This window comes from Rhyacophila brunnea, unplaced genomic scaffold (genome assembly GCF_057557595.1).
Source record: "Rhyacophila brunnea isolate RB1 unplaced genomic scaffold, BYU_Rbru_1.0 scaffold_21, whole genome shotgun sequence".
Lineage (NCBI taxonomy): Eukaryota > Metazoa > Arthropoda > Insecta > Trichoptera > Rhyacophilidae > Rhyacophila > Rhyacophila brunnea.
Window position 1 is genome coordinate 20,887,896 of NW_028232871.1, and position 17,697 is coordinate 20,905,592.

Here is a 17,697-nt window from a genome sequence, read left to right on the forward strand (position 1 = left end):
TTTTAAACGTGAAAATATTTGGTTTTTCGAAACATCAATAAACTAAAAAAATATATATTGTATTATGTATACCGCATAGTCTTACATGAACATAATTTTATTATTAATACTTTTCGCACATGGAACATTCTGCCAACTAGTATTCGTGGAGTGTCATCAAATGCGAGTGTTTTGACTTCTCTGTTAAATTATTTCAGCTAAAATGGTAATATATTTCACCTCTAAGATTAATTTACTGCCGAACTTGTGAATACAATCCTTGTTTTGGCCATTTTAACTTTAAATCTCGCCGGTTATATTCATTGAGATGTAACATGATGTGGCTCACCCGGTTGACGTTTAATCACATTTTGCCAGTATTTATTCTTTCCTCTCGCGCAGCATTAATTAAAATGACATCCTGCTATACCGATTAATATACTGATAGGATTACGCTTTCAACAATACTCTTTAAAATCTCCTGTCACAAAAAAGATTTCATATCTTGTCACTCAATTTCATCATCTATTTAGTTTATAGCACAATAATTCATGCTGATACAGCTCTGTAGAAATCAAATAACAGTATGTAACTTCTTGATACATATTTTATGGTCAGTTAATATAATATTACATTTATTTATATTCGTAAATTAAGGATTCACTGTATGACAGATTCTCTGAGCAACAACCTAAGTATTTTATATACATTTTGACATAATTATCATCAGGCCACCTCGCATACATATTATTATATCTTCTAATTGTGTAATATGTTGGCAATACTGGATACTCTGTTAAGCGTCAATTACATTGAGCTTTTTTATGAGCTGATTATTGGCAAATTTATAATCTGCCTGTAAATTCGCCCAGTGTAATCATCGAATAAGCTAATAAGCAGGTTGTAAACACTCCACCTAGAAAAGTTGAAAGCCGGTCAACTTTTCACACTACACGCCGGCGTGTGGGCTTACTGCGTCTGCGCAGTAGAGCGATGGTGGTGGAAAAACGAACTACTCATTTTGAAATTTACATTTTTGACGTTTAATGGAAACATTGTTATGGAGCGTAGCGACCTCCCGGTAAAAAAACGAACTACGTTCCGTCAAAATCGCTCGCTGGATTGTGGCTTATCAGCGAATGGAAAGTTTTGTGTGTAATCATGAAGTCGCAGTAGCTGAACCGCCCGCTTTTAAATTCGCCAATAAGCAGCTCGTAAAAAAGCTCAATGTAATTGACGCTTTAAGATTAGGTATTTTTCTGTTTGATAAGTAGCTACCATAGTACATAATGCAAGTTTGTATGGCTCCATCTATATTTTATATAAATTGTTCCAAATTTAAAAATAGTACACCTAATTAATCGAAATAACGGCCGTAGCAACTTTCATATTACTAGGAAAAGCAAAATTTTATTTTAAAATAATGAGTGCATGTCCAATAATTAAAAGTTTGGTCAAACATTGATTAGGCGGTACTTATTAGAATGCTTTGCTGATGGCTCTTTAACTATTATTGTGTAGGTGAGTTGTGTATGTTCAAAATATTGACTCCATATTTGTTTCATTATTTAAAAACAACACCTACCTATATAATAGGGATTAGGGTTGGGGATCAGTTTTCTTAATCGATTTTTTATCTGTAATAGCAGTAAAGACCTAATTATGTTTCTAACAACTACTTTTATTAGAAAACAAAGCCATATACAATACTTATACACAGGAAAAAGGTGTAACTGTTTATATAATTTGACATCCCATGGAATATTGTCCTCTTTTGAATGTCCATAGACATACTAAGATCTTTCATTTTTCTTTTTTAAAGCTACTGAAACTCGACAAAAGCGGTCACTGACTCATTCATGGATGATAAGTTTTATATTTTTTTCGTTTTAGCCTCTGAGACTTGATATTAAAAGGCAGCTAACTGCTCGCTCAGACAGGGTCAAGTCGGTCGACCAACATCCCACGGAGCCCTGGCTACTGTGTTCTTTGTACAATGGCGATGTATACATTTGGAATCATGAAACACATCTACAAGTCAAAAGATTCGAGGTTAGTAAATAATTGAATAATAAAATACTATTATCTTTGGTAACACTGTTTTTGGGCATATTAGGATGTATGTAAGTATTGTTATTCTAACTACACAGTAAGATACTAGTGACATCTATGATGAGCATGAAATTATTGGTCCGATAATCCTAATTAAAATTTGTTTGAATACTACGAGCTTCATGTTTTCGAGAAATAGGGAAGATTCACAAAATTTCTATACAAAAATGATATCGTCGTTACGCCTTTAAAATCGGTTATGTGCATGAATTTAAAAAAAAAGGTTTTTTGCACCAAAAATTTTATAATAATTCCTTCTACACCAAGGAAAAAATATAATGATCATGATAAAATGAATTCTGGAATTGCTTTAAAAAATATTTCGATGTTGTAGGTGACATGCATTGTAATTCGCATTGTTTTTAGCCTCACCTGTAAAGTGTTGAAAAATAGACATAGCCGATTTTGAAGGCGTAACGACGATATTTAATATACATAAATTACTAACTGGTACTTTAATGAGATCTATCATCATGAAAGTGCATCAACGTGTTGTACTGGATTTTGTTTCAAACGGCTTGCGGTGCTCCTGGATATTAATTATAGGTCACTGTTTGAATACCACTGGTCTGCTTTATATAATATACTAACTTGCTGTCAAATTGTGTGTTGTTATTATTTTTGATTATTAATTGTTTACCTTCGTCCGACAGGAAGTTGTTGCCACCTACAGACATTGTTGTTTACTGATTGGTATATTTTATTTTAATCCCCTTGGTCCATCGCCACATCCCGCGCTTCCTGCTTGTGAAACCTACAGCGCATAAATTGGTTTTGTAGCATTGCAGCAGGGTCAGGTAGGGTCGCTCAAGATTTTGGTGATCTACGAAGGGAATGGTGCAACTTTGTATTTGCTCTGATGCTGGAGTATGATAGGATGAAGTAAGTAATATAATTAATACAAAGTACAAGGCATTGAAAAATTAGGTATCGAGAAGGCTAGGGGAAGCCTTCATCCAGCAGTGAATTGACCCCACCTGATGTTGATAATTAATTACTAGTTCACTTTAATCTGTTTATATTAAAAACTCGTATTGTCAATTTCTCAATATTCCAGGTATGCAATCTCCCCGTACGCGCAGCCCAGTTCGTGGTGCGGAAAAATTGGATTGTGACAGGCTCGGATGACATGCAGATCCGCGTTTACAATTACAACACCTTGGAGAAGGTCCACTCGTTTGAGGCGCACTCCGATTATGTCCGGTGCATCGCTGTTCACCCCACGCAGCCCTACATTTTGACGAGCAGCGGTAAGGATTTAAAAAAACATATTATCAAATATGTTGTGAAAAGAACATAATGTAGTTGTCCTTGTTTCAAAAACCCATTCATTTCTGTCAATTTAGTAACGGGTACATTACAATCGCCTTCATGTATGAAAGTGAAGCTAAAAAAGAGGACTACTGATTAAGTAAGCTACAAGTTTCACAACATGTCGAGACTCATATATAAAAACGCTCATGGCTTGCCCATATCATTTTTTGAATGAGGTTTTTGACCGCACATTCACTTATTCATTAATTTATAATTGCATTACAGATGACATGCTGATTAAGCTGTGGAACTGGGAAAGAGCATGGGCGTGCCAGCAGGTGTTTGAGGGGCACACACACTATGTCATGCAGATTGTCATCAACCCAAAAGACAACAACACCTTTGCCAGTGCCAGTCTCGATCGATCCGTCAAGGCAAGTACTGCATTGTTAATGAAAACCATCGATGGCTTACAAAGACATTCAAAAAAACAAAATATGGTACAAAAATACATCAAGAACAGGAAAACTGCTAGAAAGAGAAAAAATGCAGCCATCATTTAACGTCTGTAAAGAATAAAGATTTGTCCGTCCTGTTTTCCGACAGACATTACAAAAAATCCTTACAAGATCAAAGACAAGGCCTTTTCATCTTTTAGCTTTCCTAGTCAAAAAAATGTCTGACCTTATGGAAGTTAGTTTCGATATTGAAAAATGCTATAAACTTTTTTATTATTCAACGAATAATCCACAAGATTTAAGAATGTAACAATATTTATTTTCACATATTGTGTTTTCTAAATATGTATGAAAAATGTTATTATTAATGTGATGATTGCAATCTAGTCTGAAAAATGCTTGAATTGGCAATTGGCAACACTGTAAGCAGTGATGTCATTGTTCAATGCTTTGATGCAATTGATGTGCCTCTTGGTAGCTTGTCTAATTCTTGCGTGTACACATCAATCGGTGTAGGCTCTAATTATATGCCTGTATAAGATGCACTCCATAAATAATCAGTGGCCTCTATATTGTACGGATGATCATCAATGAGAAATTCGCTCATTTCTTCCACAACCACTCTTGTCAATAAATCATTTTTCTTTCTATTGTAGGTGTGGCAGTTGGGGTCAAGCACTGCCAACTTCACCTTGGACGGTCACGAAAAGGGGGTGAACTGCGTGGATTACTATCACGGGGGCGACAAGCCTTACTTGATCAGCGGTGCTGATGACAGAACCGTCAGAATATGGGACTATCAGAACAAAACGTGTGTCCAAGTATTGGATGGTAAGTTATATTGTAATACCTTCTTAATTATATGAAAAAATGTAAGAATGTTTTGTTTGTGTTTGTGATTCGTCTAGTTATTGACAAAATTTATTCCAATGGATATCTTCATTAGGCAAGGTTTTATTCAAAGTAACATAATGTGACCACTGTAAATAAACAATCCGATAATATTTCGTTAAATAATGTCACTTGGCACACCGGGTAATTCATATATTTAATTTCAGGTCATACACAGAATGTATCGGCTGTTTCGTTCCATCCAGAGCTGCCCATTTTCTTAACTGGATCTGAAGATGGCACTGTCAAAATTTGGCACGCCGGCACGTACAGGTATAAATCATCAAAATAATGTGTAATTCGTGATATCAAATACATACAGCAAAATCAAATGGATCGAAAATCGAAACAAAATTCAAATTATGATCTTCTATCTTCTTAAATCTTTGAAAAAAGAGTGTGTTGCAATTTTGTAAAATTGTTTCCGTTTCCAATACAATTTCTTTCACTATTATGGTTCATCCATCGAATTCAGTGAAAATTGCTATAAGTAGACTTTATGAATTTTAGCGAATATTTTGATTTACAGTTTCGAATTAATCGTATTCGTATTAATGGTGTTTCGCTGTACATATTTTAGTTTCCATTCTTGTACCTTTGCATACGTTAATCTGTATGGATATTATATGAGAGGGGGCTCAATGAACACGAGTTGAGTACATATGTATCTTTAATTGTTTTCTTATAAAATTCTACTTATAGTTATTCTTGAAACATCCCTGTTAGAACACTATTACATAAGTTGATAAATTGAAATTGTGTGAAACAGCTATTAATTATTAAATCAAACTATCAGTATTTTTTCTTGTCTTCTCAAATGATTATAATAAATAAATTCATTATGGAATGGATAGTATAGTTTCATAATTTTTGTCGAACGTTTTTTTTATCAGATATTTTTGTAATTTGATTACAGACCGGAGTCGTCATTGAACTATGGATTTGAACGAGTGTGGACCATATCCTGCATGCACGGATCCAATAATGTGGCACTCGGGTAAGTTATTTAATGTCTGTTATACGCTAAAGTAAAATAATCCTTTGTACATATTACGAGTATTATTCTGCGACTGTTGGCTGATGACACAACTTTTACTTAGTGTAATAATGTCTCTGTTTCTACATTCTACTCAAAGTTAAATTTATGTCATCAGTTGATTTGAAAGCAATCAAAAAAACTAGATACACACACCGTCGGCTATTGAATTCAAATCCAAAATAGTTGGTATGGTTGAATAATTGTAATATCTCTTGGATAGCTTTGGAAGGATATTTGAATTTAGAATTAAAATAAAGTTTATTCTTTTGTACTCTTAGCTTTTATGTTGCCATTGTAATTTACAGTATGATTAAGTATAAAGTATGACCAAGTGTAAAATTTTCAAAACAGTTTTCTTTTTACATTTTTTTAAAATAAGCGCTAAAACAATATTTTTTATTCTAGTTATGATCAAGGATCCATTATGGTGAAGGTTGGAAGGGAGGAGCCCGCCATGTCGATGGATGTGAATGGAGGGAAAATTATTTGGGCAAAACATTCCGAAATACAGCAAGCTAACTTGAAAGCTATTCCTGAAGGTGGGTTAGGAATACATTAAAATTATTCATCCATATTTTATTTATAATCTTGTTTATAACTTAAAATCCGTGTGATTTTTTAAATGAATTTAAAAAATCCTGTAAAGTTGCAAATCGATAACAATGCCTTTTTGATTTAGCATTGCATATATAAATATTTGTCTTTTAATTACAGATACAGAAGTTAAAGACGGCGAACGATTACTGGTTAGTGTGAAGGACATGGGATCGTGTGAGATCTTCCCGCAGACCATCGCCCACAATCCAAATGGCAGGTTTGTGGCCGTGAGCGGAGACGGAGAGTACATAATCTATACGGCGTTGTCGTTGCGAAACAAGGCGTTCGGCACGGCGCAGGACTTTGTGTGGGCATGTGACAGCTCGGAATACGCAACGCTGGAGTCATCGAGCACCATCAAAGTTTTCAAGAGTTTCAAAGAGCGCAAGAGTTTTAAACCTGATTACGGCGCTGAAGGTAATGCAGGGGTTCCATCTGAATTATGAGGAGAATGCTTATGTTCTGTGCTTGTATTTGGGCGTAGTATATTATCTGAGGTTTTTGAAAATAATGTATGTTCAATATAAAAAATGTTACATTCTCAAATCTTGTCAATTATACGTTGAATAAAAGAAACATTTTATTATAATCTATTGATATCTCCGGGGAAGTAGTGATGAAATTACCCATGTAATCCGTGTAACTCTTCTTATGAGTGGGGTGAGCGTTATTCATTATTTTCAGAAGCATGACCCTCGTCCAAGTGAGGGTTACATTATATCGTTCTCTGAACTTAGAACTGGAATGGGAGAAATAACAATCGATCTTTAAATTTTTTAATCAAATGTCTTTTCTTCGCTCGGATTATTGTGTAATTTCAGGAGTCCATTACCCAAGATGTTACTCGTCCAGTTGTCCCGGCTTCTAGATAGTAGTGCGAAATCATCTTATTCTGTGATACATACGCTGTTTCATATTTTTTTTCTTTATTTCTAGGAATCTTTGGCGGTTTTATGCTCGGTGTAAAGTCAGTCAGCGGTATGGCATTCTCTTTCTTCGACTGGGAAACGTTAGACCTTGTCAGAAGGTAAGATACATCTCCGAAATCCACTTATGAACTTCTACTAAAACATCAGCTATATTGAAGTATGCTAGGAATTATTATATAAAATGTTATCCATTTTGTTTGTTGCAGAATTGATATCCAGCCTAAGCATGTGTACTGGACAGAGAACGGAACTCTGGTGTGTCTTGCCACGGAAGAATCTTACTTCATCCTCAAGTACGACGCCCAAGTCGTTGCTCGTGCCAGAGAAACCAATGAAGGCATTTCTGATGATGGCATCGAAAGTGCATTTGAGGTATTTATATAAACACTAATCCTTATTATTATAGCTTCAATTACATTATGATCACGTCACGTACTGTCATATGCTGGTACGGTGACAAATTTAGTCTATGGTTCGTCATTCCGCAGAATATTTTGAATGATCACTATTCCTATAAATTCAATGATGGAGAGTGCCAACCCTAATGTATTTGTATTTTGAATTATTATTCATTATTAATGCTAATTTCAATTAATTTTAACAGTTTCTACATGTGCGTATTAAAATTACTTGCGATATTGCATCCACAGATAATATTTTGAACAGAACTCAACCTGCAGACCATAGATAATAGATAATAATTTAATAGAATATCCATAGAGAAAACCACTAAATCATCAAGTAGGTATATTATATTCTCATTAATGGCATTCAAATCGAGTGGGTCAACAACTACGTCTATCTCGGACAATATTGTCAATTAACGATGGTATGTATGACAAGATTACCTGCAGAATAAACTGGCACGGACTCCATTGCAATGTTAAAAGTAGTATTGTCTTTGTTTCAGGTGCTGAGTGAAGTGAGTGAATGTGTGAAGACCGGCCTGTGGGTCGGTGACTGCTTCATCTACACTAACTCACTAAACCGGATCAATTACTTTGTCGGCGGAGAGACGGTCACCATTGCCCACATGGACCACACCATGTACCTCTTGGGATATGTGCCCAAAGAGAACAGGTAAAAAAATGTTATTTACCCACATTTTTTTTATAATTTTATTTATTTTATATAAACGACATATGCAACCTATAAATCAAAATATAAAAAATGTAACATTACTGTTTATGATTACATGGAGAATAATAATCAAACAATATTTTTTTTTTTTTTTTTAGAATTATTAATAACCATGTCCTTGCTTTTTCGTACAAGGTGGTTTGTTAGTAATTTTGAACAATCACAAACACCCAGGCTTTGGGACAAACACATGAATATTGTGTGTCCTGATCGGGAATCGAACCCAAGAACTCTCGGGTGGAAGGCAAGCGCCTTACGCACTGCACCACGAGAGCCGCCAATCAAACAATATTATCAGGCATTGCTATTAGAGTCATGTACAATTTATACATAACAAAATACAATTTATCGATTAAATTTGAAATAAAATAAAAGAAAAAATACAATAAGATAAAAGCAGCATATCAAGTTATAAAAAGAAGTTGATTATTTAGACACCAGAAAAAAAAATCATTTAATGCAGTGCTCGAGTGCTTGAACGGAGGTATTCAACATGTCATTAGAAGAACTATTAGAAAGATAATGAATCCTTGGTATTGAAGAATAATCATAGAAGCATATCTAATTATTGATTTTAAACACACACTAGTCACATTGATGGGTCACAGTCATAATGATGTGGGCATTTATTTGTTTCTACGGAATTATATTTGTTAATAAACACTTAATTTACACGTTGATCGCTATGGTGGTCAATAAATCATCAAGGCTGACTAAATTCGGGCTAACGCACTGAATTGTGAATTATGGACGATTGTAGTACTAGTTATTGATTATCTTCGAATGCAATGTGATAACCTGTTTGCGATAAATGAAGATTTTCGTTTGCACAAAATTATTACCATTTATTTCAATATGCAACTCACCATTTTCTACAAACTGTTTACTGTAATATTGCATTCAAAGTTTGAGCAATAACTAGCACTATCATCGAAGTTTTCAGTTTTGTGTCACGGCCTGACTATAAGTGGGTCATGCTTACCATTAACCAGCATTGAGTTACTTTTTGTTTAAAATTTAAATACTAAAATAGGCCAATATGACAATGACAGTAGTGTATTTACTATAATATAAGTGATAAGTACAATCACAAACACCCAGGCTTTGAGAAAATCACATAAATATATCGTGACATCACCGGAATCAAACCTGAAGATCCCAACACCTTATCCACTGCACCACGGTGGTGTTTTGGGGGTCACTGGTAGCCGGCAAGGAAGTCCTGTCTTTAAGTTGTCTCTTAGCGCCGGTGAGCATGTGTACTGTGTGTTTTCCTATATAGGGTGACCAGTATGGTCCTTTGGTATGTTACTGCAACTTGGCCCGAGTATTCCCCCAAACTCCCTAAAGATAGTCTTACAAAATAAATGTCTATGTATGCTCTGTGACACTGTGATTAATTGACTAATCTGAAATCAAAACAATAACGGTTAAGCTTATGAAATCGCAGGCAAGGTGACCAATCCGGTGCAATGTATTAAATCATCCTATTGGTGTTATGTAGAATTTACTATCACATATTTAACTTTAAGTCGATTTACTTAACTTTATCACCTTGTATTTGTTCAATCCTTGGGATCTCATTTACCCTTTAGAGCTTGTCCACATGGCAACAAGTTGTGAATTTTCCAGGTATATGTGACCTCATTGATCCGTCCACAAGCATTCACGCTGTGACGATTGTCGCACGACAATCGCCCGCGATCGCTAGACTTTGGAGGATCGCGACGTTTACAGCCATTCCAAAATGAATTATAACCGCGAAATAGTATTTATTGCTATTCCAAAATAAATTATGTCACCTAGCTTGTCAAGTACCTAGAATACATATTGCAAGTTATCCTGAAATACAAAATCTCATAGAGACTGAGTGACACAATTTTTTAACAACTTTTTTCTACACTCGTGTTTGTTTTTTATGTCGATTCAAAAACGAATTACGTCACCTAGCTGGTTCACTGCCAAATTAAACGTGTTATCTGGATGGAAGACATTTTTGGTACTCGAGCGTAAATCACGGTGGGACTCGCGCCATGTAGACAAGCTCTTACTAACTCGATTATTGAATGTGGATTATGTTGTTTTCATTTTAGGTTATACGTTGGCGACAAAGAGTTGAATGTGATATCTTACTCATTACTCCTGGCAGTATTAGAATACCAGACGGCCGTTATGCGCGGAGACTTTGAGACAGCCGATCGAGTATTACCCACAGTCCCCAAAGAGCATAGAACTCGAGTCGCTCACTTCCTAGAGAAACAAGTAATTAATCAACACTTACATCTATATTAATAATTTAATGTTGGTACAATAATAGACAAATTGTTTTTATTAATATCACTCACTTCATAAACTTTTGACTGCCATGAAACATCTTAACAAAAAATGGATGAAATAAAACCAATGGTCGGTTATGGTAAACTGTTATTTATTTGCGAATTGTTTTAGAAATCACTCAGTTATTGATTAATAAATCGAACAAGACAACCGGTGATTATCACCATGCAATGAATTTTCGGTCAAAGAAAAATCATTTCCAAATGTACTATTCTTACTACAGTATTGAATCTTTCCCCCACAGCATCATGATGTAAAAGCAATATGCAAAATTGGCTGCAGATATCTGCAGAAGTCCAAATTATATGAATTAATAATGAAATATAAAGGAAACTATAAAATATTCATAGGATGCTAAAAAATAGTAGGAAGAAAAGACAGCAATCGTTACAGCTGATGAGTGATTAAAAGTATATAGTCATGCAATAAAGTGTGAAAATGATTATATAGACACCGAGAAAGTTATAGACGATCTGCTGGATGTGACATCGTGAATCATGATGGCCTAACAATCCATGGCGGGTTCTAACCTTCTCACACACTTTCAGTTCACCTGGCAATCCTGAAGATTGCCGAACGTCCGATAATGACCTATGTCTTAAGACTATTCATTCGGCCTCTACCTCACTAATGCTCAAATTAAACAAGCAGACTTAATGACTCAAACCAATCAGTGGGATTTGTCGAGTATGCTCGTGGTATTTAAGACGTTACTTCAGTGAAACGGCAAATGATTTTCAACTCTAGGTGCGACGAAATTTTGAACTCGCTGGAATTCGGAGAGCGAACGTCGAGCTGTGAGCACGTCAATTTGTTTCGTGATGACGACGGGGGTATTAATTCTTAAATCGTGTAAAGATGACTAAAAAACGTTACCCATTTACTTGAAAAAGAAAACATGACAATGAATATATTATTATTGTTACTAATAGATCAATAAACACATGATTAAATGAACGCATGTTGGATTTATATGACAAATTATATTTCGTTCGGCACGCGTCATTTGCACAATCCGCGCATCGCCTAGCCACTATCATTTTAGACCATGCCTCAACTGAGGTATAGCCTTAAGTATTACGTAGTGAAGTTAATGCTTTCAAGGATTGGCAGAGAAAAGGCAAGAAAACATAATGAAAATCATATGTAGATTGAATAAATTAATAAATACGTATTGTTTATAGGGCTTCAAAAAACAAGCTTTGGCTGTATCGACAGATCCTGAGCACCGATTTGAACTGGCCCTGCAATTGGAGGATTCAGAAACAGCTAAAGAGTTGGCCGACAGTCCTCCTCGGTGGCTGCGGGTGGCCGATCTGGCAATGCAACAGTCCAATCTGGAATTGGCTAAATACTGCTTCCGACAAGCCAATGATGACTCCGGACTATTAACCATTGCCACCAGTATAGGTAATGTGTTTTCTTTCATTTGGACATGGGTTTAACGTCCCACATTCAGAGGGCATCTGGTTCGATTCCTGGTATATACAAAAAAATAATATGATGCTTTGGATCGAAAACATGGATATGTGTGGTTTTGTCATCTCTCTCTCACAATCTTAAGTCGGAGTTGAAAGAATCGGTAATAATTAATTCTTGTACATTATAACTATAAAATCTCTATAATACAAAAATATAATACATATGTATGTACTCAGCTTGACATACACAGGGGGTCCTCATTATCCGAGTCCCTGCAGTAACCAACTTGCAGGAAAAAATCCAAAAAAAACTATAAAAACACAGTCAATCAACTGTCACTTTCAATCGATCAATCCCACACTCCTACGCTATTTTTGTCTTGCTCACATGTAATTTTCTTTTCTAAACGTGTCCTAATTAAACCCATTTACCAAGTAATTTTGATCCCCGTTTTAAGCGGATTCGCGAGGTATTTTTCGGTCCCAATTACCCTCGGTTAACGAGGACCCCCTGTAACTTGTAATTTAATGTGTTTTGTCAGTTTGCTGCTTTCAACTTAAAATTTCAGAGGCTTACTGTATACATATACATAACACAATTATTACAGTCCCACAAACTTATCTGAAGAACGGTCAAAAATGGAATTATGTACTATGAAGCCTATGGACGCCATATTGAAAACGTCATTCCAATGTCAGATTCTGTCCAGTTGCGAGTCTTGATTGGGTAGTTTTCGACTGTGGCTCCCCCATCAATTCTTCAGATAAGTTTGTGGCACGGTACTTACGACAAGTTGAAAATGTGGTAATGAATTGTAAAAAAATAATATGAATGAAAAAGATTATCAACATTTTTTATTCACAGGTGACGAAGACTTATTAGCAGAAATAGCAAACAGAAAAACAGGACCAAATGCGCCGAATATGAAGTTCCTCATGCTTTTTATTCTTGGAGACATGAATGGCTGTTTGGACTTGCTTATAGAACTCGACAGTTTGCCCTTAGCGGCATTCTTTGCCAGGTACGATATCATCGCCTGCAATACATTTAACATTTTTACTTATTGACATACTGGTGGATGCAATATATGAAGAATTAAGATGGCGTAATCAGATGAATGTGGTTGAAAACTGAACTCTTCCAACTTTACAAAAAGAGTCATAATTGCAAATTAGCATTCATATATCTAGGTATATGTTTTATTCTGCTAACGTGTCTACTTTAATATTGAGATAATTGTATTGGAAATATGATATTGAAAAGACATAATATCTATTACATAATTCTTTCGCACTAGCCACTGTCGATTGATTTGCATAATCTAAAAAATTAAACACAGTGACATCTGTCTGAATAATTATGAAATACTAAGCCACAAATCATTGGTATTACGGCGATCATAGTAAGAGCTTTCCTCTATATTCGACGTGTGCCGTTAAAAATCAGATACTGTCAGATACTGCCATAGTAATATCGTGAGGCATAGAATAAGTTAATCATATAAATACAGATGAACGTGGCTGAAAAAAGGAACTTTTAGTTCAAGGACCACGCATTGTTTTCTTCTGCAGGTGTTCGCCTTAAAAAATGACCTCTACCTACGTAACATTGCAATCTTTTATCGTAAATTTATTTGCGTTTATAGCATATGTTTGAAATACAATATATATGATATTAAAACATGCCTATTACAATATCATAGAAGTTATGTTGTTATTCTTATGATTTTTTAATGTTTTTTTTTTGTAAATTTTAACTTGTATTTCTTTCAGATCGTACTTACCATCCCGTATTTCTGAAGTTGTTCAACTTTGGCGGACGCAGGCCTCTGCGTCAAATGAAAAAGCCGGCCAGTCAATTGCCGATCCAGCTACTTATGATAATTTATTCCCTGAGCTCAAGGTAACCGTATTATATATATACCAAATTGTAAATACATATCGATAGCTCGGATGGGTAATACATAGACTAGGTATATAAATATGTCGGACCCTAGCTCCTAACAATCACAAAATTGAATCCCTTCAGGGATTAGGACGGAACTGGTTTCTAATGGTCTTATAACCAGGAGAGTTGGCGACAATTTCGTTAAGATTAATATTATTTTATGCTTCTGTATATATTTCATTAGATGTAACGTTCAACACACCTTTTCCTGAATGTTGCGCCAGTGAGCCATTTCTGAGAAGGTCACACCGGCGCTTTGCAGTGGTACCATTTTAATTGTATGCTGTAATTGTCTACCCATTGAATCCAAATTTTTCGTTATTGAATTGGTACTTTTACAGGTTTACAGCATCACTGCCGGCGGCTCCGATTGGAGCCGCGTCGCCACTCATAGTCGGTGCCGCCGTATCCGATCGGAGCCGCCTGTATAGTAATCATGAAATTATCATTATTTCACTGGCACTACCATTGAGTGGTTTATTTCTTAGCTGGCATCGTAGATGAATACGTTACCGATATTTTTCGCTAGTTGGTTTTTATTTTGCATCATAATTAGATTTTTTATTGGCATTTTTTGGCCCGTGTTTTATAAGGTCCTACCTACATACAACTTATCACATGTTCAGCAGTGGCAGCCTTAGGTTATTTAGAATATTTTTCAACATGATTTTATAAAGATAAAAAGTTTTTTAGTCAAACACGCCACTGTTCAGAGAAAATATTAATTTGGTCTTCATATTAGTGCTACCCCCGTTTCAGACGGGACACCGGTGTCGCGCACGTATATAATAAGGAGGTCTTTGTATTCGAATAAAGGGGCCTTTGTATTATGTTTATGAACTCCCAGAGCTAATGAGTCAATGCATAATTTCGCGATATAAATTAGAACATAAAACTGGCTGCGGTCATAAAAACATGTGTATCGGCGGCTTGAGAATGTAGCGGCCGACGGAAAAGTGTAACGGACACGCTTTGACTCATTAGCTCGGGGCGTTCATAAACATAATACAAAGGCCCTTTTATTCGAATACAAAGACCTCCTTATTATATATGAGCGTGACACCGGTGTCCCGTCTGAAACGGGCCTTACTCAAGTGGATTGCTTTGAAATTTGATACTTTTCATAACATGGTGAGCACCAAATCTCATAAAAGCAATTAAGGAACCGGATAAATTTCGTTATTTCAGGCCATAAAAAATCCATAAAATAAATTGCGTAACATAATAATATTTTCGAGCATTTTACAAGGGCCTTCATTCACAAAACCCACTTGAATGTTTTCAATGTGTAAGTATTGTGAAAAATTTTATAATTAACGACTTGTTATAACATACCTTATTTACAACAAATACGGTTCAAGTTCAAGAGCGGTGCCGCCCGGCTCCGACCGGTTACTGCCATATTGACATGTTTATCTACTAAAAAAAATATTATGATTATAGTCATCACTTGGTTTCATCTACCTTGACCTAATTTTTACGTTTTCGTGGATTGGCATATGGGGTCAATTCTATATTATATACTAGGCAGCGAAACTGTTAACAATCCATAGGTGTCACGTAGCCGGCCTATTGGAGGCGTTGGGCTTTGATAAATCAGGCGATATCAGATTATAGCTACATTGCCAGATGTCATCCTTGCAGATGGGACCCAAGATCATTCACATGTTTCTATGCTCAGAACACATCTGGCTTTTGGTGACAGTTAATGTCAAAGTAGTCTCCAAATCATAACACAAGTAAATTATTAATTAATATTGTTTCAGGAATCTTTGACGCTCGAGGAAACCACCAAAGCCCCTGCCGATGAAGATGAAATCGAGAATCATCTGATATCGCTGGGCGGGCAGGAGAGCGACACAAACATCGAAGACGATGACCTTTTAGATATATCAGGAGGGGAGGAAGATGAAGATCTTAGCATTTAAAATTATTTTGATTCTTATGTATATTTTGTTAAGGGCCTATTGTAAGAGATTCCATTATTCCATGTTTATTTTTCTTTAAAAATATTGTACAAGTTTATAAAATATATGTTTGCCATTACGGATTGTTTTATTTTACTAGTAAACTGAAATGTTTGATGATTATACTCTTCAGTGAGCAAAAAGTGTCACCGAAAAGTGGCATTTGCATTCCTTCACTCACATGGCGGCAGGGTGTAGATGACAACATAATGCACATAAAAATATCCAGTCATCAGATTGTTGAGCTTTAGTTTAGTCATAATACCGAAGACTGATTCGATATAACTAATAAATCTCAAGTTATGTATGTGTACATATAAAAATTATATTAAAAAAAACCAACTTTGATCCTAAGCGGAACATAATTCGATGGTTTAGTGCACAGATATTGTATGTCCAGTTTTTGTCGAAATTAAGTTAACATACACAACATGCTCATCTGCATCATATCTTTATACTTTAAAAATATTGTGCGTCCAAATAGGATATTTTAGAGGATACTGTATAATTCAAATACTCAATATTATGTCCATTTCTCATGCATCTTAAATTTTAACCTTCGATTTTCTCAAAACATACTAAACTGGACATACAATATCCACTCCCATATTATGGGCCTGAGAGTGGAGGTTGTATTAACACACTTTTTTTTACGAGGAATAGTTAGCCGTTCACCCAACCTATTGGATTATTATTATTATACTTACATAATTAGATAATTTTTTGACAGCCCTAGTAATGATAGTTTGTAGAACTAAACAATTTAGTGTTGTTGTTTTTATTTAATAAAACGCAATTTTTTTTTATTACTTATTCCACTTTTAATCAATAGATTAGGACCGGTTTCGTCCGCCTCAGTGGGACATTTTCAACTGAATACATTTTTTTAAAACAATATGTATCAAACAAAATCCAAAGCGATAGAAATAATATAACAATAGGTACATAAATAATTATCCGTCTAATAATACCTTCCCAATAACAGATTAATTTAAAACTAATGAGGTTGGACATTAATATTTCATACTACGTCAGAAGTAGGTACTACAAAAAAAATTGCGTTTTATTAAATAAAAACAACTACAATGTAGTTCCACCACGAATTGACAGTTAACAAAATAAAAGAAATTAAACAATTTAGTTTACTAATAGCACCAAATTATTAGAATGGTTGTAGATTCATTGCTGAGCCACTAATTGCAACCAGATAATGAGGAAAATATGACATCTATGAAGAATAAAAAAGATAAATACAATATTATGGAGGTGTATAGTGCCGTCTGTGAATATTTAGCATAAGTGTTTAAAAAAATCTACTTTTTTTTATTGCACATAGATGTCAATGTAATATTTTCTATAATTGATTCTATTCTATATTGTGATATCAAAATATCTTCTCCATTCCACATAATATATTGAAACTACGAAATAAGGTTAGTAACTGAATAATATTTTGGCATTGAATTTCATAATTTAGTTGGATTTTTAAAAAAAACATTCAGTAGGTTGGGTCTTTGCAGTTTTAAACAATCTCAAAACCGTACCAAGTATACACGCCATAAAAATGGTATGGGGGTTGTCCATTTCAAAAAAAATATTCATAATTATTTATTATCGATATTTTA

The 17,697-nt window shown here is 34.9% G+C and overlaps 1 protein-coding gene across 1 annotated transcript; it reads left to right on the forward strand.

Annotated features, from left to right (window-relative positions):
• The first annotated feature begins 138 nt into the window (after nt 1-138).
• On the forward strand, nt 139-16,151 carry beta'COP (coatomer subunit beta'). The gene is made up of 17 exons (XM_085949047.1): nt 139-205; nt 1,873-2,031; nt 3,149-3,341; nt 3,631-3,779; nt 4,460-4,634; nt 4,862-4,967; nt 5,611-5,691; nt 6,139-6,272; nt 6,448-6,747; nt 7,267-7,357; nt 7,466-7,631; nt 8,170-8,339; nt 10,493-10,661; nt 11,921-12,146; nt 13,023-13,179; nt 13,931-14,060; nt 15,872-16,151. The coding sequence occupies exons 1-17, from the start codon at nt 203-205 to the stop codon at nt 16,031-16,033; spliced, it is 2,571 nt and encodes an 856-aa protein (XP_085805173.1). The 5' UTR covers nt 139-202; the 3' UTR covers nt 16,034-16,151.
• The last annotated feature ends 1,546 nt before the right edge of the window (nt 16,152-17,697 follow it).

Bases quoted from the DNA above. Each gene is read 5' to 3' on its own strand.
- beta'COP (XM_085949047.1), top strand. The intron at 5,692-6,138 runs GTAAGTTATTTA...TTTTTATTCTAG, and splicing joins TCCAATAATGTGGCACTCGG to TTATGATCAAGGATCCATTA. The intron at 7,358-7,465 runs GTAAGATACATC...TGTTTGTTGCAG, and splicing joins ACGTTAGACCTTGTCAGAAG to AATTGATATCCAGCCTAAGC.